Source organism: Anticarsia gemmatalis, chromosome 1, assembly GCF_050436995.1.
Source record: "Anticarsia gemmatalis isolate Benzon Research Colony breed Stoneville strain chromosome 1, ilAntGemm2 primary, whole genome shotgun sequence".
In the NCBI taxonomy this organism is placed as follows: Eukaryota; Metazoa; Arthropoda; class Insecta; order Lepidoptera; family Erebidae; genus Anticarsia; species Anticarsia gemmatalis.
The window spans coordinates 6,921,883-6,947,851 of record NC_134745.1 but is presented as its reverse complement, the minus strand read 5'-3'; the positions used below and the strand labels follow the sequence as shown (position 1 = coordinate 6,947,851).

The 25,969-nt window shown below is 35.1% G+C and overlaps 1 protein-coding gene across 2 annotated transcripts in view; it reads right to left on the bottom strand.

Annotated features, from left to right (window-relative positions):
* LOC142973567 (lachesin-like) overlaps positions 1-25,969 on the bottom strand; it is an 83,650-nt gene that overhangs the window by 8,939 nt on the left and 48,742 nt on the right. The window contains exons 3-7 of one of the 2 annotated variants that reach the window (XM_076115412.1): positions 24,137-24,243; positions 20,884-21,069; positions 20,130-20,322; positions 13,099-13,227; positions 1,457-1,576 (exon numbers count right to left, since the gene is read on the bottom strand). In XM_076115412.1, coding sequence (XP_075971527.1) covers positions 1,457-1,576; positions 13,099-13,227; positions 20,130-20,322; positions 20,884-21,069; positions 24,137-24,243 — 735 coding nt within the window. Of the gene's footprint in view, positions 1-1,456; positions 1,577-13,098; positions 13,228-20,129; positions 20,323-20,883; positions 21,070-24,109; positions 24,244-25,969 lie in introns of both variants that reach the window. The other variant, XM_076115404.1, reaches the window with a different exon arrangement.

Here is a 25,969-nt window from a genome sequence, read left to right as displayed (position 1 = left end):
CTACAATATTAAATACTTATTCCTACTTCATTTATTTACGAATAAACATCAAAGGGAACCGACCACAATGTCTATAGCTTTCCTCTTCGGTTTCGGATTAAAACATCGTAAACACGAAAAAACAAAATACTAATCGCAGTTAATGAACAGTGTTCATTTATTAATATCTGACACAGCAATATTTTATGTTGTCATCGTCGCTATAATTATGCGGTCGTTAATAAGCCGTAACATAGGCGGCATATAATCAAAGTAAAAATAAATCTTTGCGAAATGAAAAACGGGCATGAAATAAGCGCATATTTTTTCCTTTTAAATACGACCATAAAAAGGCAATAACTTGTAAGCAAGCACTAGCCCCTGTGGCCTGTCAAAGAGGATAGTAGGAACATGAATAACGGCTTGTTTAATGACTGCTTTAACGCTTTCAATGTGCTTTATGAATAATGAAATTAGTTGCTTATTCCGTTCTTGAGGTTCGTGCTCAGTACTTAATAGAGTTTATGAGTTCGGTAATAAACATCTTTTGAACACAATCGTAGATTACACTAATTACTGGCTGTTAACTGATACCGCCACCGATAAATGAACGAGCGTGTTACTCAGTTTTTATAACTGTTTTAGTTATTTTGGTTGAAACGTTTGAATACGTTAGTAGATTTGACACGTTAGTAGGTACACAGTTAAAATTTAATCAACCTTGGTCAAACGGTTTAATCTAAATCTAATAATTGATAAGCCATTTTCTCTCATCTCATCTGATGGTTAGTAATGATAAAAATGAAGATTTTACATGCCTACCCAAGATACAAACATAATTTACAAAATATAAAGTTGTGAAAATTCGTCCCAATTATTCCTTCAAACTATTAACAAAGTTAACAGTTTTCGTCACACATTTTGTTATCTGCCCTAGACTTTATACGTTAGAACAAAACTTAGTTTAAGATGTAGTGATTCTTCTTTGTCGCGAGTACTTTGCGCTAAGTCTCTTGGTGACCGTCCAACTTCGGACACCATAAAACTAAGTAGCACCAGATTTATTTAAACAACTACTCTTGTAAGTTGGTTTTGTGCTTTAAAAGTTCAACCAAGAAACAATAAGAGTATTTTCAATAAGTATTTCGAAATTGTTGCGCGTTTTCTGAAATTGCGAATGAGTAGGCACAATAAACTGGAGTAAAAGTCATTTAATGCCTTGTGCGATCAGGCCGCCAATTGTGAAAATTGTAATTAGTCTTAAGTTCTCTCTGTATTTTATACCGGTTCTTTGTGTACAATAAAAAGATATATTATTAATGACAATTACGAGCACTTTTTGTAATCACTGATTAAGTCGAGAGATTGTGTCATGTTCAATACAATAAGTAATGTAGACATGTCCGCCAGTAATAAGAAACATGTATTTCGGCTGGCTTGGAGTACTAGGGTGGCAGATCTTATGAAGAGGTCTCACCGTTTTCTCTTGTCCAGTAGTTGATGGCTTTGGGCGAAGCCTCGACGTGGCACTGTAGCGTGACGTCGGTGCCCGTCGGCGCGCCCACCAGCTGGTTTGGCACTTGTACCAACGGATGAACTGTGAACAAAGGATAAAATAATACTAGAGTATTTATGAGTATTTCTATAGATAGGTATTATGCTAAGAAGACTGCGAACCCATCATATCTCTATAAAAAAGTAACTTTCTTTTGAAGTGCATGCCTGTATCTTGCTGTTTGTTTATCCCGTTGTAACTTATTGTTTTTACCTAAACATAAAACCCTAGAGAATAGCTTCTATTTCAATAAACATAATCTATTTTGCCACCATTTGGGTGTAATAAACAGTGTATTTTTATAAAAAGTCAAACAATTCAGGCGTCAGTTAATCTACTAAAATAAATTCAAACAAACGAGTCCAAACTTTACAAGTAAAAATAGAAAAATATGAATAAGCAAATAAACACGAAATTTATTATAGACTCATTTGTAAAAGGTCTTATCACGTTATTATTTATCGTAACAAAATTGTCTTTTGAAAATATTAAGTCAGTGTAAATAGTGAGCATTAATAAAAATGATAACTTTTCTCACAGTCTAGACAAACGGTTTGCTTTATGATTTTAAGTTGAGTTAGTAGAATTTACATTTTTGTAAGTTTTAAACTAATTCAATTTTGCAAGTTTGCAAAGGTTTCAAAGCGAGAATAAAAGTAAATATAAAGTGTAAAGGTGCTTTTAGATTTGTAGTATTTGAGCGTAGCATTGCACTTAGAGGTCGTCACACCGAACTGTTTTAATGCCACTCTTGTTTGAATGATGTAACATTGTTGTGTATACTTCAACGCATTGGTTAGTGAACCTACAATACCAATCTTATCTATACTTATAATAAATCTGTAGAGAGGTCAATTCTGTACATTGAATATATTTAAAAAAAAACCAATGGGGGATGTTTAGTAACGGATACTGATACCGAATCTGCAATTTATAATTTTCTTTTCTGTCTGTCTGTCTGTCTGTCTGTCCTCCGTCTGTATGTGTCGCTATCACGTAAAAACTACTAGATATAATGCACTGAAATTTGGTATATGCATAGAATAAGTAGTGGAGCAACTTCTAGGATACTTTTTATAGCATAAAATTTCAAAGATTTTTAGATAATTGAAAAAAATACGTAGAAATCGTTTGAACCTGCGTTTCCCTATAGAGACCATAGATGGCGTTGCAATTCATTTTACAACATTCGCATAGTTAACGCGGCGCCTGCCGTATCGATACCTGTTGTTCGCACCAACCAATAGATGGCGTTATAGTCCGGAACAAAGCATGTTTTTTCTAATTAATTTATTTTGATGGCTTTATTGTAAAAAAAAATACTTTTGAAACATGCTATACATTTATAAGATTATCAAACATAAATGTTGTATTATATATTACACAAAAATGTTGGTTAACGTGGGTCCGGTGTGGTCGGGATATATATATCCTAGATGGCAAACCGAGTAATTTCGTTTGTTGTCGTTGTTCGCCGCAACTAACAGATGACGTTGTAGTTCGTAACACGTAACCAAATTAATTGGTAGCATTAAGGAAATAAATTGGATAGCTATGAAACAGACTATGTGGTAAGTTTTAAAAAATAAACAACGGATGATATATAAAAAATAATTACGGGTTACGCGGTTTCGGACGTATCATCGCAAATATACATTATTACGCGTGTGAAGAGCTCCGGCGCAGATAGGTCTGTCTGTACCTGTAATAATATTCTGAATCCAGACGGGTAAGCAATGGTCAGTCTATAATAAGGTATTATATTTTACACTGTAAACTGCTACGGATACGGACGAGAGCGGAAAAGAAGGTAACCACAGGAAATCAGGCCTGCCTGAGCCTGTGTCACATTGTGTGCCCTTCGGGTCCCTTTCGTAAATAACCATTAGATGACAAAAGAGTTGTTAGCATTTTTATGTGTAGGTGTATCGAGTGCTTCGCAATTCACGTGCTCAAACGAATAAGCAACAGTACGAAATTCACGCGAGCGGAGCCGCACGGGTCAGCTAGTCATAAATAATATACAAATCTTAACCCCCTCGTCACAAAACTAAATAAATAAATTTAAAAATAAATTACTTACGGCACAATTTCTAGCGCAATTTTTTTCATAAGAATTTAATAATAGAAGAATAAAGATTGCACAATAAATGTATAGTAAATACTGAAATAATACAGCTATTTCTTTATCCATATTCTTCCACTAATAAATGTCTCATCAACTGCACTTTTTATCGCAGATATACATACATCAGTCCTATTGAAAGACATAGAGACTTTTAACAACTAATGTGTGTAATCCCAACTACCGTTTTATTTGATTAATTTGTACTTTCATAACTTACTGCAGTATTTCATTTGGTACAGATTAAAATGCCTGTGCCATGTACGCCCCCTAGCGGCCGGTTTGTAACATTTTTGTTAATATTGCATTCTATTTTCGCTTTGCGTTTATAAATAGGCACACAAGCCTTTGCATTTGGCGTGGAATGCATATACGCGGTGCAGTCTAACCGTTTATTCTGGTTAGAATGTATTTTGTGTTGTAATGTAAGTAATATGCATTTTGATTATTAAAAGGAAATTCTTAGCAACATTAAGGGTTACGAACTAAGCTGCTTGGTTTGTTTACCAAATAATTAATTAAGAATGACCACGAATCAAACTCAGACTATGTCAGTCGAATGTCGGACCGTAAAAAAAGGAGTACGGAGTCGGAAGAATAAAATCGAAAGTTTGTAACCGTTATTCAAAAATCAAGCTCCATATGATAATCGCTAAAGAGCTCATGTACACCGGCTCTTATGTCATCAGACTAATAAACCTACATAACAGTTTCAGTTGTAACGTAGCTCCAGCATTAGCGTGTCAGCTCATAAATTACAATCGCGTATTAATTGTGACAAATTGTTACAATATCGCTTGCAACGTAACACATTTCTCGTATTCACATTTTGTATAATACTGGCATGTGACAGCTGTTGTGGTGCATTGGTAGTTAGTGTGACTACTGCGCTGAGGTTTCGGGTTCCAAGAGCTGATATTTAACTGCTATTGTATGTAATGAATGAAAAAACTAACTGTACTGTACTGTAAGGCGATTCTGTACAGTCGGTACGTCCGAGTATCGAAATTTTGACGTTTAGAATGTACTGCCTAAATATTTTCTACGACACCCGTCAGAGGCGCTGATCAGATTTTCATATAAAATTTCTCGATGACAGGTCGGTTGTCTACAGTTCTTTGGGTAGTTCTTTGGGCTCTGCCTTCTTTGTAAGAAAAACTGGTCAGTGCCCCCTAGCGGAAATTACAAGAACTATATTTTCTTCAAGTAATTTTAAATGTTAAACTCACTAGTAGGTAGGTAGTAACCACGGTAGCGCGATTCTCTACAGACGGTACTAACAAGTATCGAGAATTTGTCATTAAAAATGTGCTGAACAATTAGTTCCTATGGCAAACTGGCAGCCTTGGCTGTATGATGAACAGATGGACAATAATGCTATCATATAGCCGTGATAACCTCGTTCAAATCGACACTGAAGTACCTCATTATAATTATCAGGTCATGACGTTTGCCAAGTAGTACTTGGCCAACAGATATTATCCATTAATTTCGATTCAGTTCGATTTCTACACGGAACAATTATTTGTGCGATCCACAAATTGTTGTTACGGTTCTGGTTGTATGTGTCTGTTGTTTGTATATTTGTAAAAGTCCCTGCGATTCTTAGTGCAGGAGTTATTCTTAAATAAAACATAAAAAAGTACCAGATAGGTGGAATCAAAGAAGCAAATGACGACATTTTCAATGTTGATAATGACATCATCTGATTCGCACTTTTTAAGGATTTTTTACTGGAAAGTGTATATTCCATTCTATATTCCACACTTATGAATTGTAATATCCGCTTTACCACGTCTGTAAGTAAACATTTTATTACAGACTAGCTGACCCGCGCAACTTCGCTAGCGTCACATCAGAGAGAATGGGTCATAATTTCCCCCGTTTTTGTAACATTATTTACTGGTACTCTGCTCCTATTAGTCGTAGCGTGATGATATATAGTCTAAAGCCTTCCTCGATAAATGGACTATCTAACAATGAAATAATTTTTCAAATCGGACCAGTAGTTCTTGAGATTAGCGCGTTCAAACAAACAAACAAACAAACAAACTCTTCAGCTTTATAATTTTATTACAGATTACAGATTACAGATTACAGATTACAGATTGAAAACGAACGTTTAAGAAAGCAGTATCGCAATATGGCAAGTCTGTCATTGGACATGCATTAAAATGTTTCAGCATTGAATACGTTAAAATAGTTTTGCAATAAAGAGTAAACCTAATTGTGTTAACTGGTGCCTAAACCCACAATTACAAATAACCAAACAATAACCAACAGTAACCGTTCAAGCCTAAAACACACCGTACGTTTAGTCACCTGCATCAGAGCGTCGGAGCGTCACATTATTATTTGCGGTGTGACCGCTGCGCTAGTAATACAACTGCTAATTTATTGCACGATAACTTGTGCAATATTAGTTAGCAGCACTTTTATTAAAACTAGCTGACCCACGCAACTTCGCTTGCGTCATATAAGAGAGAATGGGTCAAAATGTTCCCCGTTATAACATTTTTTACTGGTACTCTGCTCCTATTGGTCATAGCATGATGGTCCATGTGGCTTCGCCCCGATATTATTTAGGCCAAAATTGAATTGACTTTTGAATGCTAAGTAACCTATAACCACACTCCCACATGGTAATCGGTTTAAGGGCTATGCAGCGTAACAGGCTAGGAGAAAAAATGTCTCGCTTTCATAATATTAGTACAAAAAGTATGGTATAACGAGTCTGCACGGCTTCGCGTGTAATTTGGTCTAAATATAATAATAATAAAAAAAATAACCCACCACTGTCTTACTACTGGGCAATGGTCTCCTCCCATATTGTGGGAGGAGGCCACCGCGCTGGCCAAGTGCGGGTTTAATAATTAGTATTGAAAAATTAAAAAACATTATGTGGTTCTTCAGATCTCCAACTACGTCCATTTTAAGTTTCAGGAAAATGGGTTACGTTGTTTAGCACTGAAAACGTATCAGACAGACCATCACATTTAAAATAAGTATTATCATTAGTTTAGTATAAATAGTATAAACTGGTATGAAAGTATGGATGTGCAACACATGATGCCCGCTAATCTGTTTCGCATGAATTATGAATTTTGTTAATGTGTATTTGGAGTGTTACTGATTACGTTCGATCAACGAGCCCTGGATTGTTCACATTCATAATGTGTTGTGTTTCCATTTAAATTTGTTTAATGTTGGCATGGATTCAATGATACATCCTACTACAATCATAAACGTAAATTGTTGTAACTATGGATCGTTGTTTGTTGTTCGCACAAAGTTATGGAGAAACGTAAAGGGCCGGTAGTTTTTGAATAAATTATGTGAGATTATTTTTATGCTCTTTTAAAAACTGCTTTGCAATTCTAAAAGCAAAGCTTTGGAAACTAATTTAAAGACATATATAAAAAGTTCGTATTTTAATCAAGATACATAGCAGCAGGTAGCCAAATAAGTTGTACAAAATAATTACGAGCTACGGAGCGACCTAAGCGTATCGACGTCACAGATTCTTAAAACGAACTAGACCGAAAACCGATACTTTAAAAAGCGTAGTTCCAGCAAGTTTATCACAACCGTGTTCCAAATGATTAGCTCAGTGCTGTGTTGACAGTGCGCAACGAAACGCGAGCGTCGTCACAGCTAGTCTCCCGCGCATCACACATATTTGCTCACCGTCGCTCCACCACTTTGGTTCACTCTAGTAAAACTCCGCTGCGTCTGTCAGGTGTTTACACTTGAATATCATCCCAGTTCGCTGCATGCTCCTGTTTGTATTAACTATTTAACGGACTAGATGTTTGTACGCAATTAAACTCGTGTTGCAGACGGTTGAGTTCGTACATTGCACAATGTATGAAAAGGCAAACGTGAGTTTTTGGTGCGGTGCATTCGTGTGTTATGGAACTTTCGGTATGCCAGCATTCTTAGCTTTGCTACTAAGCTGCGCCTACGAAAAGAAGTGCGGTGGAAATATATGATCCTGTTTTCATTTGTGTTGCTCGACGACAAGAGATTAAATAAACTAAGCGTACAGCTTTATTGTTTTAAAGGTAATTTGTTATGTTCCATGTGCACTGTGCATAATTGTGTGTTGTTCATATGATTTTTACATTCGTAGTAGTATAATTAGTAAGTGGATAAACAACAGATCTTATTCAGTTGCTGTAATAAAAGGTTTTAATAAAACCTGATTCAAGATTTTAACGTTCCGAAACAGAGATTGCTGTAAGTACAAGAAAAGGCGTCTACAGAATGCGGCGGTATTTCACAATTAACAAAGGTCGTGATTCACTAAGACACGGAAACACTAAAACATCGAAACGAACCGTCAAGTTGTTCTTAAAGCGAACGGATTATTTCACAAATGTAAACAATCGCACCAGCATCCCCAAAAGTCTATTTAGGGTGAATTAAGGAAAACGGAATTTTCTTCCACGACCTTAGATCGGAGCTTATTTGCGGTTATTCTCTTTGACCGTCGTTAAGTTCCTTTGGACGGCTTTTACGAGTTTGAGTGGCCAATTTAGCGAACAAAATCTGAACGATCAGAATTTTTGTTCTAATTAATAACTCCGAGGGGCAACGAGGGTAGCCTTTTGCTTATTAAATAAAGCGGAATAATGAACCGTCGAGATGTTAATCTAATTGCAATTGCGTTTTATTCACTTGTATTTTATAAGAGTTAAGGCTTAAGGGGTGGAATATTTTATGACGTTAAATTATTACGTGTGTTCTCGCTTAGAGCGCAGTATATAACTTAAAGAACGTGATTAAGCAATCTCTAACTGTATAAGTAGATAGGAATTTTCGCAGCAATCAAAAGTTAGGGGAGTTTTCTCGGGAAGGATTCCGCGCGGAATTCTTGAAGTGACAGTTTGATTAACCGAGCGGCGCACACGCTTTCGCCGTTTTCGGATTTCTTGGCGTTTTGTAGCTATTACCTGTTTTAGTTGACTTTGGAATTTCGTAAGGTGCAGTTTTAACCTAACAATCCTTTTAAACAAACGACGTTTGCTACACTATCTTAGCGCAGCGACGAGTCATAAATCTCGGCGAGCTCTCACAGCGAACACTACAGAAAATATATATCCTAAAATTAATTATCCTTAACTGTTGGATTCTCCTTGCAAATTGATCGCGATTTGTTCACTTCGTTTGGCGTGTTTCTTTTTCTCTAAACTCAATTTGCCGTCTTCCAGCTCCAGTGAATCAACTAAAAGAAACTCATCGCGTTACGTAGCACTTACTGTTACGAATGAATTGCTTCACTTCTGGTGCTCTAAAAAAGTGTTTTTATGTACATACCGCGGCGGCCGCAAGTCCGCCCGACCCACTGTTATCATTCGTTTTCGGGGGGAGGAAATTTAAATTAAATATTTGAGAGCGTTAATTTTGTCTCCTCATCGAGCGAACGCGACGCATTCTTTGTGAAGTAATTAAACTGAGTGGAAGGGTTTCAGACGGCAGTAGTTTGTTTGTTCGCTTCAAATTGCGTTTCCTATGAAGTGAATTTCCCTCGGTTGTCGTGAAGCGCGACGTTAGCTCTTATTTGTTTTATAGATGTGAGATATGAAATGTCAAGTATCTGGAACGCATATTTATAAGGTGATATGTGAACCCTGTTTTAGGATTACTTAATATTTTATCTGCCGTATACGAGGCTTTCATTGCTGGCGCGGAATGAAGATACGAAATATCAGCTGGAAATTCTTTTATGATTTGTACGAACCGTGAAGTTATTTAGTTTGTGCGTGCCTTGTATAAATATAGTATCCAATCAGTGGAGTGTTTACATCGGAACTGCCAATAACAAAATGCAAATACCTAGTGGACAACGCGTTCGAGCGTCCGACGCTCCGCTAACCGGACGAAAAACTTTTATTGGCGACACTGAAGTAAAACAGGACGGAGCCAGACTGTGCACCATTATTATTTTATATTCGCATGCATTTTTGTACTCAGTGCGAGCATGATGAGTTTCACGACAAGATAATGACAGATTTAAGATTTCATTTAATACTATCTAAGTTACTTTACTAGTGTACGTGTGTCTGCACACTTTTTAATGGAAAGAACATGTCACTCTTTAACGATTTTAAACTCTCGCGACTTGTAAACATAATATTATAATGTAACGGGTCTTAAACGCGATTGAAAATTAAAGGTTAGAATACCTTATTTGTTCGATGTCGCTCTTTGCTGTTTTCAACTGGTGTTGTTTAGAATACAACATAAAATTAAGCAACAAATTGCTGAAATTAATAATATAATATTATTTTCAGCAATTTGTTGCTTAATTTCTCCAGAAATTACTCTATATAATATCTCCAGAAAATACTCTAGGTATTTGGCCAAATTGATTACTCTGTTCAATTTTAACAACAAATAAAAAGTATTCCGAGTACTTACTTTGCTATCACAAAAATACAACCCACCTACGCGTTCCATTAAATAAATAAAACCAAAACGAATAAAATATTTAACACATCCCATTTTCGTGGAACAAAGATAACTGACGTATCTACAACGATCCATCAACGTTCATTTTACAAAAGGGTTTCATAATATAACAATATAATTAAACAAATACATATGTCAATCAACGAGCGCACGAATATTTTTTTTATTTTAAGGCTCATTTTGCTATAGATTTTTAATTCACTTGAGGGATCTTTAAAGACAAATAGTTGCTGATTCATATGAATACTAGATTTTCATAAACACTCGAAAAAAAGTATTTTTTTGAAATCAGATAGCATTAAATAATACAGTTCGATACAAATTGGCAGTTAACAATAAAACACAAGTAATTTAATCATCAAACATTGCATACATTAGACATTGAAGAAAATAAGAACATACAAAATAATATTCTAAGTTTTCTAAATAAAATGTCAATAGAAGAAATCATACGTAGTATGTCATACAAAATAGTTACACTGTCATCGGGTTTTCAGATTCATGAACTGATCAGGGGCAATTCCCGGGTGCATATTGTGCATAACACTATCCATGCAAATGGATATGCTCGTATGCGAGCTATATATATACTATAATTTCAGCACTGATTTCACGATCTGCGTGCGAATGCGACCGGTTGATCCGACAGATAGGAGATTAATTTGTCTGAGTGCTGCATCGAGCAGCCATAAAGATTTTTTCTGTATTGTATTGTTGGAGTCTAATGTTGATGTTAGCACGCGTGAGAGGCTTTGTATACCTACGTAATATTCTTTACAATGTTTTATTTTCGAAACTCAGTCGATTTCAATTTGTAAGCTATCTTCTTTAAAAACAGAAATATAAAATCAGAAATTACGGCATTCATTTTGTTACTGAAATGCAGATCCGTAGAGTCAGTTCCTCTACGATTACAAAATGTTCTTTGCGATGAATAAAGCATTTGTAGAATTCCAGCGAACGTCGCGCAGTATGTCTGCTACGCCGTAGAAGCTACGAAGCATCAGTTGCTACGATACTTCTAAATTATTTTCCTCATTGTTTTATACAAAAGCGCTTTAAACTTCACAACAACACCGACTAATACAACAATAATGAACATTATACACAGTCTACAACGTAATAATAGTACACGCGTCGCAAAATATTGTAACTCAAATTTATCAGACGATTTCATCTATAATTGAAAACGGCACTAAAACTAAAATCCAATAGTCAACGGGGCAGTAACTTTGTACGGCGGCGCGGCGTTGTAATTCGGATGCAAGACACGCACCAAAGATGATACGTGATAACAGGAAAATCTCCCAATTGCTTACGTGTTCGAGCCGGGGGCCGCCGTGTTCGACTTCACCCACTAACCGAGCATTGAATAACTCCGGTTATAAATTAGGCGCGATCGGCTGATAAGTGAGTTCGTAACGTAACGCTTTTTGCTCGTGCTTTACGCAGGTGAGTAGACTTTATCGATGATTGAATTGATACATGTCGTGAATTCGTAATCGAGCCGATTCGGCTTTTGCGTTCGCTGAGAAATTTGTTAAAAACTTTTTTGTGATATTGGTGATTCGGCTGAATAAGAAATATTTGAAGGTACTTTCATTAATGATAACTCGATTTATTGAATCTTCGTCTTTATAATTCAATTTTAACGATCTTTTTTAACACCTCTGAAATAGTACTAATAATTTAAAGGTAGAAAGTAAAAGACTTTTCTATCTACCTATAATACCATAGAATATGTCTGTCATTCACTAGGTTATGTTAATACGCGATTCTCTCCAGCACACGATGCGATCACTATGTCACTCCACAAACGTTAGTGTGTATTGTCAATAGGTGTACTTAGTAGGCGCATTATCCAGTGCTCTTAGAACGTCTAGCCGTAACTGTGTGGGAGCGACGAGACATAGGTGGTGTAGTACAAAAGGCCCTGCGTCTGCGTGTCGCGGTAATCTCGACAACTACTTAAGTGATTTGGATGTGGTTTCTTGTTTGCGGTTGACGAGAATGTGCTGTGGGTTATTTTTTACGGCATTATTTTTTTATGTATATCTAGGTAGATATGTATAAATAGTTCGGTGCGCCTAGTAACTGTTCTCAGTCTATCGCAGAATCTGACTCTAATTTTTGACATGTGAAGCGATATTATTTACAGGGCTTCTAATATTTTCAAACGGAAAATTAAAGGTTTGTTCAATGTTCAATATTAAATTAAATGCATTATAAGGGCATGTTAAAAGTCAGTTCCCTGCTGTCATATTAAGATCATTGTGTTAAACTTGAACAACTTCAATACTAGTTTGACCACTAAGCGTCCGATAAAATAAAAATAATCCACAATAATAGTAAAATGAACTGCACTACCTACTAAACCAGGTATATAGCTTCGGTTTAAAACAAACACAGGTAAAGTATGGTATACTTGAAACAGGAAACTTAACACTTAACAAGTAAGCTCTTGTCTACCGCTACTTCGATCTTACGCTCTATAAAAAATCTGATGGCTTTACTTTATTTTTATAGTAGTAAATAGAGTTTTACAAGTATTTAATTGTTTTTGATTTTAATTATTAATATTTGAAGTATAATAAGGACATTTCAATGAGAAATAGACGAAAAATATTGTGATATTAAGCATTTACTTTTTCTATATTATCAGAATTACCGATTTTTTTTGTTGAAAGAGTCATTTTAAATCACGCAATTAAGGACACAAATAAATATTTTTTACTATTTATATTATCCTTTATAATTTTTGATATTCTTGTGTTAAAATAGTTGAAGTACGGAAAACCCGAATACCATCAAATAAATGTGTAGGTTAGTTAAGTGAGGTGTCTTGTCAATTTGTGCTACGAAAATTAAAATAAAATATATTGCATGGTTATAATACCTTTAGTTTTTGTTCGAAGTCTTTATTACGAAAGCAGATACGACTTAAATATTATAAATAGTTACTTACAATGTACATGGAGCATTATTCTTTTGCTGACGGATGGCGGCACACCGTTGGCCGCGATGCAGAGGTACGCACCCATCTCCGACCTCGTCACCTTCGTCAGGTTCACGATGTCACCTTCCAGTGACGTCACTGAGGACAAAAAATGAGTAAATAAGATATAATATAAAATATATTAAACCGTTCCAAAAACTTTTCAAAAGAAAAACTTGAAGTCACTTTTTTCTAGTTAATTAATTCGTTTTTATAATATATTAATTTGAAAGGTTCATCAACATTATCATCGATGTCCTTTAACGTTTACCACATCTTCCCAGTTGTTTTGTTTTTTAGCGTATGTGAACTTCAAATGTGTTTTCCTTGCTATGCCGTACAGTTAAAAATAATAGTTGTAAGCTGTTTTCTATCGCACTATTCAATAACGCCTACACCCGCTCAAAATTGGCAAAACCAACGAACGCAAACCATTTTGAGCACTATCTATCGGAGTGCTTACATTACATTTCGCCAGTAACTGTTGGAAAACACTTGTGAACCGCCAAAAGTTGACGGGTTGTGTAAACAAGTACCGAGTACTGTTAGTGGTTCGAACTCGGGCTGTTTTCCTGACACCTTGCTCAAATGGCGGGCAAGTACGTTTACAGCCATTATTCAAACAAGAGGATAAAAAGCTAGGGCAATATTTTCCGAAGGAGCTGTACACCGTTGATGGTTTAAAGTGTAGGGCTCTCGGCGACGGCGACGCTTCGTTAGCAAACAATGCGGGAACATAGACAAGAGTCGAGTAGCCGAATTTAAGACTGATATTTTTTTTCTTAGATACACTTCTTATTTTAATTTTTATTATTTTGCCTGTTTTATTGACAGCGTACCATGTTTTAAAATCGGTTTGAAGTCCTATTCGCCTTGTCAATGTGTTTTGGGTCTAAAAACTTTATGTTAGTTAAGAGTTAAGCTTATAAGATATTTATATTTTTGATCAGTCCGGTAAATCCTCCGGTACTCCGGTAATCAGTTATAAATGCTAGGTTTATCTGTAGAGTTAATTAATTTTGAATGCGACAATATTTAATGCTTCAAATCAAACTTAGTTCACAAAAAGCAGAACTATTTTGTTAAAAATAAATCACAAAAAATGTAGTATGTAGTCTACTCTTGTATTTTGTGCGGTGTCTTCGAAGCGGTCCGTTGAATAAACTTGGCCTGTCGATGTGTCATAAGTCAAGTGACGCTCGAGACCCTCGTGCCACTACACTACTAAGAAATTTTAAATAACTTTCGTGAAATATCCTTGGCGGACATTTTTCGACGAATAGTTATGATTTAATTTTAAAATAAATTATAGGTCGAGTTTATAATGATTGTATGATAAGTTTTCTTGTTTTACTCAAAAAAAGTTATTACAACTTAATATCTTATGTCCAAAGAAATTTCGCTTTCCCTAATTTAAACTGTATAAATAAGAGTCCAATTGTTATCGTTTAGTATCAAAGCAAGGCTTATGGATTTTATACTTTTTAAGGCATAGATTTAAAAAGATCATCTTATGTTCAAAGTCGTATTCAAATTATGTATGCTTCACATTTACTTCTTTAAAATCAATAAATGTAAGTAAGCGTGAACAGTGAACACTGTTAAATAATCCCGCTTATTTAGTCAATGTGAAGGTAAAACTCAGTTTTAATGTTTAACTTAAACTTTTGCAGGAAACATTTTAAGATGTAATTAGTTCAAACTACTCTAGAGACTCAGTCAAAAAGTTATGACGTGTTACCTAACTTAATGTTCATTAACACTTGTATGTTACTCTTACACTTTGAATGCAGCATTATTATCGCACAAAAATAAAGAAATTATTGTAAAAGTGATTGGAAAGTCATAGAGTTTATTGCATTCCTAAGATTTCAAAGTTACATTGCGATAAATGTCATATTGTCAAATCCATTTCAAACTCTAGAAAGTTTTCTAATAATATTGGCTCTAATCGAGCTACCAATAATTTTCTACAGGAGGACGGCAAAAGTCCAGCGCTGCGGTAAAGTGTCCTCAAGTAAAATGGAAAGTCAACATTTTCTCATCACTCCTTGTTCTGAAGTTATAATTTTAATTATGAATTCGATCGTTCTGTGTGTAATTATTTATTTTCTATTAAGACCTCCGTACCACCCTTTCAAGGAAAGTACCCAATCTAATAACCAGAAATGTAGTACTTAATGGACTTTCTATTAACCGCTGTGGTCGCGTACAAGTTTCGTCTGAACCGCGCCAATAATTGCTTAGAAATCAAATACCAACGTTCAACAACTTACTCGATAATTGGGATTAACAATTCCGGATAACGCAGTACGTAGTCGTATCTGTTTCAAACTTTGTGGAGCTGATGAAAAGCGTCGAATAGAAGGATGGTAGAGTTAATTTGCATCAGTCTACGACTAAGTTTCCACCATTCATTCGCTTATCTGCATAATTTGGTGTAGAACATGAAACAAATAGGCACGCGACACGCCGTTGTCACCGCGAACATGTTTTATGCGAAACAATAAAGGACAATTTTGAATAATACCCCATTGTCGTCGACGCTGTTTTCTGTCGCCGCTATAATTATTATTACATACCGTTATACGTATTCGGTCCCCCAGGATTTGGTAAATTATAGACCTCTCGAGATTCGATTTAATTTCAAAACAAAGCGGATCGCTAACGTGTTTAACGATTATGAGATTCATAAAAAATAAAAATCGTAGTCCTCGAGTAATTCAAAGAGAGATTCGAGGAAAGGTAATGAAATAAAATCCAAAGGATATTAGAATAACAAACGAATAAAATCGTAATACAATTTTTCCGCCCCAGTTGTTTGAGAACTAAATTATATAAATTAGGGTTTCCCTGGGCACGGCGATCCAATTAGTTACCTACATCGATGCAGCAATATCATATATCACGGCAATATTAAATTCTTGCACTTAAACTTGATTTATAAGAGTGAAGTTGGCCCTAAGTTGGAGATAACAAATTAGTAAGTGGCCCGTGCAGTCATTAAAAAACTATATTTGTAGAGACGGACGGCCCCTAACTTTCCTCATTGGAATATTGGTGAACACGGGCCTACGTAATGGATAGCCTGTATTGTTTCCTGTTCAGATTTATGGAGGTAACTTGTAACGGCTTCTTTAATTAGACTTCTTCACTCAAATTGATGATTGTTATTGATGTTAGTTAATTTAAAATTGGTTCAGGCGGGTTTCACCTTGCTACTTTCAATTACCGATAATTTGGAAAGTTGATGTTTTTGAGAGCTATTAGTTTGTTAGGCTTCACTAAACTTATGCGTAAATTAGACGAACTCATTTTGAACAGTCAGTATTCCAATTTATTACTCGTTGTTATTAGTATAGTTTATCGCTAATTAAAGTTGTTAAAAATTGTTGCCTTTATCCTGCACGACAAAATAAAATGGATGTATTTTTTTCTATTACCTTGCATATTTAAATGTTAATGTAAGAGTATATACGTGATCTGATTTTCATATTTCTACAGTTAGTAGATTTGTACTTCGGCACATTTTAATATTTCAGCAGTTCGTATTTAATACTGTATTCGGGAGTAAATTGATCCTAATTTGAAATGTATAGAATTGAAAAGGTCTAAGTGTTCTCTAATCTAAGCTGTAGTATTGAAGTGCTCGGTTCGTTGTGAAAGTCATTACCGGTAGTACTTTGTTAGCTTAATGAATTGACTGATGGCAAGAGGAGGTCTGAACAGTGGTAGGGTTAAGTGGGACCTGCTGATTAATCACCCTGTCAGTACAGTTTCCAATTGCCACTCGTCACGAATTCCCCTTGTGCTGCCATAATTTTTGTACTCACTTTATCCATAACCCAATCTATTTATTCAAATGTACGAGTCGAAAAAAATAATCTGTTACAATTTTAATTTTATAAATGGAACCGATGTTCCAATTTGGCTAACGGTCGATTAATTTTATTGCCATATCAAAAATAAAAGTGTAAAAAGCGGGAGGCGTCGGTGCGTGCAAAATGAATCATTATTAAAACATTGGTTAATTTGGGAGTTCTGTGATAACCCTTTATCCAAGTTTTATTTGACCGAGTGCAGAGATGAGTAGGTAAGTAATTATTCCCGGACCGTCTCGAGATTGTAATCCGGCGGGATTAGAAAGGGCGGTGTGAATGGTAATAGGAGTTCCTGAGGTGCTGCGGTGTGATTTACTGCTAAGATTCAATAGTGAATATTTTAAGCTCTGATTTATTTGTTAGTCGTTTCTTAAAGTTGTTCAAGTCTTTTAGTGTTTAACTAAATCTTTAATAGATTTTAGTTTTCTTTGACATTGAAGTAGACACTGATCAAATTGGGTAACCAAATGAATAAATTTTAATTACTTTCTGATTAAGTTCGAAGTCTGTTTGACTTAACGACTTACGTTTTTTCTTTAATTATGTTTCGGGACACCAAAGATTAAACAAATTGTCGTGTTACTTTATTGCTTCGCACTAAAGGCGTTAATTTGGTTACATTCGGTAAAATACTATATTTTTGACATTTGTTACACTGTTTAATTTTGCAGTCTTTTATTAAAAATTAATCTTTAATGGTCTTAATTGCTGTACACATCCAGACGCTAGCCAAATAATAACTTATCATAATATTTGTAAGTAACGCCTCAACACAGAATTTTAAGCTGGAATAGTTTAGTAGTGGATAATACACAAACTGGGTTAGGTTAAGCTCTAGTTTTATCCCCTCCACAGTTTGAGGAGGGTTGGCTCGTACAACTTATATGAACCTTTGTACTGGCCGTGCATTTTCATGCATTATTATAGTTTTAATCGTAATATAAATAGCCCCGGCTTTTGTGCTCCGTGTTGGAGTATGGAGCGCTTTTTGATAGTTCGTTTTTACGTGTGGCCGGTTATGTTTAAACTTCATTTTGTTCGCTACTCATTTCGTTTGATACTGCTGTTTGTAAGTTTTATATTGCATTTGTTGATATTTTTTAGTATTTTTGAATACATTTAAATACATTGTACTTCAGTATGTGTTAGTATATCTTCACTACTCAAGGCCTAAACCCACCCTTATTTCGGGAGGAGACCTTTTCACAACTGTGGTAAGGGATTTTTTTTATGTATCTAATCTCTGACTTATCGTATCATTTTTTTATTTAAATATATGGCGCCTTGACATTGTGCGTCAAAATGACAAAATATTGTTTTGGAATAAATCAACTGACAATTTAAAAATAAATTATAAAAATGTCGAATAATCCTCTACTGAGTTCAAACAGCACTATAGACAAAATAACCTTTTTCAATAAATTTAAAGTAATTTAAATCAACGTCAGTAACTGCCTTATGCTTCGCCCACAAAACCTTTTCCACTATTTATTTAAAATTAAACAACGTAAAAGCCAATTTCCACATAAATACATCAGTATTGTTAAAGTGTTAGTTTCAGGATAGATTAGTCGGGAGTTATCGTGTTAAGGGGCCTTAAGTTGTGGCTCATAGCTGTAAATGATTTGGTCATAGCACGCAAACGCCTTTGACCTTAGGGACTACGCGCGCTGTGCGGGTGATATCGATGCTATTGGTACTACTGGCTCGGTAAGATAAGTTATTATATAGGATTCATATTACAGCGCTACTGAAGCGCTTTTTAAATAAAATATGTATAGCATATTTTTTATATTTTTTTATCAGACTGGTAACAACCGCTGTTGCTCACATGAAAACCTACATTTATAAATAATTCCACCCTTTAGTAAGTTAACTGGTTAACACGTCGCGCGAAAATCAATCGAAACGTCAAACTAATCAAAAATAATAATGCATAATTGGAACTTTTTAAGAGTAACCTTTGCAGGTAATATCTGAGGGCACAGTAGTGCCCCAGCCAAGACGACATTCGAATTTGTGAAGTTATATGGTCGGTAGAGTTCTTCTTAGCGTGTCGATGGCAAACAAATTATAGTATATTATTAAAACTTAGAATAGTGTGTGACACTTTCTGTCTTGCTATATACTGCCAGCCCAGTATTCAGCTACGTGTACGGCGTAGAAACATAAAATATTTATTTTACACACCAGTAGTCGGTAGAGTTAGGCCGGGTAGATTCAAAAGCTTGGATCTACATGAGATCTGAAATCTTTTTCACAGGGCAAACCTTATGTGGTCGTCTTGGCAACATTTTACTCAAAATGTTTTTGTTGGGATCTATATTAATTGTAGTATAATTTATTTCCTTAAATATTTTTTTTCTGTTACTGATTTACCTGGTCAACTATTGTAACGTCGTTTTTACAATCAGAATCATCGCATGCAATTTATCCGATCGCTTAAACACAGCCCGTCACCCGCCGCATTACAGCCGCGTAATGCTCGATAACCCTTACAACCACGCGAAATTTGCATCATTCTACTAATGAATGTTTGTATAAACCGTTTGTTTGTAATGAATAGTAATAGAATAATCATAGCTTTATAATCTACTGAAACGTTCAAACGAGGTGACAGTTTAATTTATTTGTAATTAGGGATTCTGGTTAACGAATATTAATTGATACAGTTGCAGTTGATGGTTATTGCATTAATTAGTGAACGGGCGTCAATAAAAATGAGATTTATTAACATTATTGAAATGGTTGAGTTCGGTTTATTTAAGCTATGTTGAACTATGCTGCACTTAACAAATTGTATGTATTTTTACCGCTGTTGTTTATTTAATATTGTTTTTCTGCTGTTTACAATAATCATATTGTTGGAATGGTGAGAAACATACCTGGTATAATAAATAGGTGACAAAATGTTAAAATGTTTAAACGTTAAACAAAAAATATTAAAGCTTTGAACGGATGCTATTGATTTGAGTTATCCTTGGAGTGATTTGGATGGCAACATATAATAAGTCAACTAATATCTAAAACGGAATCGTTGAAAAACACGCTATAACAAAAAAAGTGTCCCAATGAAGTAATACAGATGTTATCACAATAAAGAACAAAAGTTAATCTCACCTTTCGTCTTTCCCTGTGGTCCTCCTCTCGAAATTAAGTCTCCTCCGTCCTCTCTGCGCCACACAATCTTCGGCGGAGGGTATCCCCTTGCTTTGCACACCAGCTTGGCAGAACCGCCTTCTGGCACCATCATATCACCCGACGTCTCCTCATAGATAATGTCTGGAGGTATTACTACTTCCAAAAATGCTGTCTGTGAATTAAAATTACTGTCAGAATCAAGGAAATCAATATGTGGGAAGAAATTTATGTATGAATTTTTGTGCGTGATGATGATAATGTAATAAATAAAGAACAGCGGCTTGTTACTGGTTTTTCAATTTCTACAGAGTTGGCAAAATCGACTGTTAAAGTTCCGTACTAATAAGAATGTTTTTTATTTTTCAAATAACAACGCAAACGAAAAGTAATCGGGGTCTCTACACTTTTAAATTTGCAGTTGTTACAATGTTATCTTCAAAACGACTTGCTATAATAATTATCAGGTATTACTCCCACATATGTTTGTTTTAAGAATCGTTTTCACGTTGCATGCGTCCCTATTCTCGTTACGTTAGTTATACCGTCAGTCCGTTCTGAGAAATGACACCATTATACGGGCGAGTCGATAAGGCCTGCATTAGTACACAGCTATTCCGAAAAACCATCACATTTCCCGTTAGACTGACTCATATACGAACAAAATCCACGCTTTAAAATAAATCTTGTGGAACCAACGCGGGAACATTAATGGTTCAAATTGCTAGCACATTACCTGCATTTTCATTGGGTCAGTGTTAACTTGGCACATATATTGTCCTCTATCCTCTCGTTTTACGCCTCTAATGTTCAGCGTCCACGTATTGTAGTCGTTGTGTGTGACGGTCAGTCGCTGATTGTTCGTTATCACGTGCTCGTGTATGGCCAGGATCGCCTTCGTGTCCGCTTTGATCCAAGCAACCTATCCCCGCACCGGCCACATACCACGACGTCAGCGAAAACAGTACGTCCAAAGTGTGCATGGAGAAAAATACATTGTAAGTAAAATGTAAAACATGCATCGACTACAAACGCCGTATTCCTGCTGCGATTATCGTCCACGTATGACATTTTGTTAAAAACGATGGAGCTTTCAGCAAACAAGTCTAATTACAAGCGAATGCTTCCCAAGAGGCAGTCACGACAACGATCCTCGAGCCGGCAACACTATCTTGTTGCGAGCGCCGCGCAAAATGCTCTCGGAATTTTTAATTACATTTTCGTCTGGTCGCCGCTATGAGGCGGGCTGCGGGCGCACTGAAAACGCCCTCGTTTCACCCGCTTTACCAAAAGCGTCGACATCGCAATAGAAGCTAATTTCCTGCATAGCGCGTAACAAAAAAACACCAACAGAAATACGGCGTTTATACTTGTATACGATACGCTCGGCCTCGGTATTATAACTTTATTATTGAAAATAATTCTTCGTCGTATTTCTCTCATCTCTCCACCAGATTACGTGGAAATTTGTACTTAGTGCATTAATTGGACTTTTAATGCTTTGAGTAAAGTTTTATGGATTATTTCTATGAAATAAGATATTAATCAATTCTCACTATTGAATATCACGGGGCTTTAGTTATCGATTTCATATTGTTAAATATTAATTAAGATAATAGTAATAGTGAGTGGTATAGAAAGTGCGAGAAGAAGTGCACTAATAGAGGTGCGGCTTAGAAAATAGTTGTCTACGTTATTCATAGTGCTTGTGCATCTATTAAGTCGCTAATTAGGTGCCTATAAACTACAGTTATGTTGTGACTAAAATATTGTAGTGCTTTACACTTTAAAGTTTCGGTGAACAGCCTCACAATTCTTGTATTCTGCTTCTTATTACTTATGCTATATCTGCATTATTCAAATGAGCGAAGGAAGCATTGCAAAGCTGTTGAGCGATGCAATTTCAGATTCAAAAGGTTTGAGAAATTGCGCCGCTTATTACACATAATAAAATAAATGGGTAAGGTATAAACATAAGATATATTTACCAAACTTGAAACTCATCCATACCAGCGGTGCATATCGAAATTGTGTTTAAAACATTATGATTATTTGTGTGCTATGTAATGACTGTTATTGTGTAATATGACTATTTTCACTTGAATGATTTAGTGTTATTATTTTGTAGAGCGTCATAAAAAGTTACATTAACAAAAGTTGCTTTTTATTTAAAGATTTTTAACAGTGAATTTGTTTATATATTCTCGGCTAGGCAGAACGTATGAATTGTCAATGGAAAATGATTTTCGAAGAAGAAACCAATGATGTATCGATATTTATTTTAACTTATTTTAAATGATTCTCGGGTAAGAAAATATAGAAGGTTTTGTTTAAAGTATTTTTGAAAAACGCGTTGATGCAATACCCCCTGAGGGTTGATAAGGTACCACGCTAGTTATTGAAAGCACAATCCAATTCGGGATGATTCGGCAACACGTATATAAATAACATATCGTTGATAGGATTCACATCTCGATACTCGCGAGGGAATTATACTAGACGCACTTGTGAAGATGTTATTAGTCTTCTGTAATTACTTAGCTGGTCGATATACGAAAGCAAATATGTATCGAATACAAGGAAATCGATATCGCGAGGAAATCTAGTGACCTGTGCGAATGGCCCCAGAGAGACTATTTTCGAATCTTGTTTCTCGTAAGGGAAAGATTCGCGAATAAGTATTTATCTGCGGGTTTATTGCTCGATCTCTTTTGTGTTATTCGTAGCATGTGTTTGATGTGATTGCCGATTCGTTTGCTTAGCAAACTTGGGGTGATTATTATATGATCTAGTTAGGTATAAGGCTGTAGATGAACATTAAAAGTTATATAAAAATGTATTTCGGTTTTAGGTCGTAGCGAATTTAAGCTTGATTATAAGTTATAGTTAGTTCGTACATACAATATTTTTGTAAAAAATACACAATCAACACTTTTTTTTCAGAATCGAAGCAATCGTATATCGTATACGACACATTGCCGTATATCATAATGATAGTGTACTAGATTAACTCCCGGGACAGTTTGAGAGCACCGCCTCTCGAAATGATTGAACGGGGACCGAGGGGTACGTCCCGGCTTTATTTTAATTTCCTAAAGTGACTATTTTGCAACGTAAATTCCTTAGACTAAAGTAGTCTCAACGTACGCGGTTTTTGTCCCGACAATGATTGACTAACTGATGGACGTGCATCGCTAAATTAATTTTCGAACGAAACTAAAACGTCACAGAAAGGTGCATTTAAGAAGCATGCTCCAAAATTTCTGTTTTAAAATAAACGTAATGTGCATTGGTGTTTAAAACCCAAGAACGTGTAAGGTTTTATTCATTAAGTAAATGTTTTTATCGCATTCTTGGATCTTAGTGCTATGTGCAAGTGTAAGTGTCTAATGCAGTGGGTGCACAGTGTGCCAACGCTACGACTATCGTGGACAAACTTACAGTTCATTTGTGCAATAGTGGTGTTACTCTATGCTAGGATAGAGATAGGATCTATAGAGTAGTGCCGGTGTTCGAAGAGTGCTGAAGAAAGTGCATTGAAGGTAGTGTGCTAAGAAGTGTGGAAGTAGTGCAAGTCTATTTGTTGAGATCTATAATTTTTTTGTCTGTCTTATCGCTAAAATTAATTTTACTTTGTTTTTTTATTTAGTCAAACTAATAAATTTAAATTCTAATTATTATCTTGAGAATTAAAAACATCAAAAAATATAAAACAACAGTCTATGTAATGTTGTGTTGCACAATTAAATTTAAATTAATAAAAAATATATTTTAAAAGTTTACATGCTGACAATTAATAAAGAGTTCTAATTTGAATTGACATTTAGAATATAAAAAAAGACAAAAACAAATATAATATAAGTATCAAAGAGGTTTTTTTAAAATAAATTATAGATCTCATAGTAAAAGTGCTTTGACGGTGCTCCTCTAGGCTAGCTGTAATGAGTCAATTTGATACACACCCTGGCCGTGGCGGAGTCGCCACTCACCCTGTAACCACCCAGGTTATTGACCACACACGTGAACATCGCGTCTCGACCTTGTGCGATGGTCACGTTCTCCAAAGGGTATAAGAAGTCCGGCTCCAGACCTAACGCTGCAACAAAAACACAAAATTAGGACACGAAAACAATACAAACGTATACAAAATTACGTATTTTTTCCGTAGGGATAAGCCAAAACCAGTAGAGCGATTCTCTACAGTCGGTACAATCAAGTATCGAAAGTTTGACATTTAAAATGTACCTACTGCCAAAATAGTTTCATGAAAAAATTCTTGATAGCTAGCCGGTTGTCGATAGTTGATAGCGGCAGAGAGTCGAGCTATCCACGCATCTTGTCATATATAAGATCAAAGTCAAAAAGTGATAGTTACTTTAACTAAACCTTTGTTACTCGGTTCAATAAGAAAAGATATCTATTATAGTAGTCACAGTAAACTTAGGACCAATTTTGTTATTTTGCAATGTTGTTTAGAACCACTGGGTATTAGTTATTATATTCATATTTAATTTGGTTGTTATGATGTATTATTACAGTACCAACATCATCTAGAAAATGAAATTACGAAGAATTTTTAAATAGTACGAGTGACTTTGTGTGACAATTTGGTCTGAATAAAATTAAATTAGGTTTTCAGAGAGCTATTTGATAATATTAATAGAGAGCGTAAATAATTTCAATATCGCTTTTCATATACATTTTTGTGGCTTCTATAATATGATTAAGCTTAATATATAAAATATATGTAACTTATAATTAACACGATAAAACTTGTGCCTTTATGAATTACAAGATTTACAATTAGGCATTAATTGATATTATTTTTCAAGTTTAGAGTTCCAGTAATATAATCACAATATTTATTCAAGCCAAAAATTAGCGTTTTTCAATTGTTTTAATACAAACACGTTGATGATAAATACGACCAAAATGGCTGAAGATAGTTATACCTCCTTCAATTAGAATTAAAAACTTTTCTAAAAACTTAGTCGTGCTGAGGTATAGATAAACACCATGAAGTTATAAGGTAATATTGAAAAACAGTAACAGTACAACAAGACCTGAATGAGAGAACAAATTAATATAAAAATAAACCCTTCATCATAATTCAAGAGAAACAACAGAATAGCAAACAACAGGAACAAATTAAAACGACTTAGTACAACTCAAGATATTAAAAACGATTGAAGCCAACGAAATTCGCGAGTTCGAAGCAAATAACCATACCGTTTTTATAGCGAAGTAGTTATAAGCTTTCCCAGCCGACCGTTTCTCTGGAGATTAAGCTAACCTCAGATTTACAACGCTGATTTTCTAGCGCTACGGTTCCTACATTATTTCTAAGACTGTAACTTTTATGTAAGACATAATAAAGTAGTGATTTCCTTGATTCGTATTGAATTACGTATTTTTACTTGAATTCTTAGAAGCGTAATTATAGGTTGCTGAAAGTAAACATAACGTATAAATGTTTTATGATTTAAATGTATCATGATATTATAATTTTACCTTCAATAAAAAATAAGTCTTACTGCTTTACTACTGTATATCTATAATGCTTTGTCTTTTTTCTTCGTCTAGAATCTAGAATCTATATCTAAATAGAGCTTGAACGACGTTTGTTAGTAAGAATACAAACAAAATGCTTGTAAAAAGAGCATCCACAATGAACGAGATCTCGGTTTGGTGTTCAGTGGGTTCAGTAGTAATTTGCATGAGAGTCTCACACTTAAGCTAATGTTGTACCTTAGACTAAACGTTCGAACATGACCTGCTTTGCAATGAGTAAGCGGTTGCGAGCTATTGTGGTGGTTAATGGT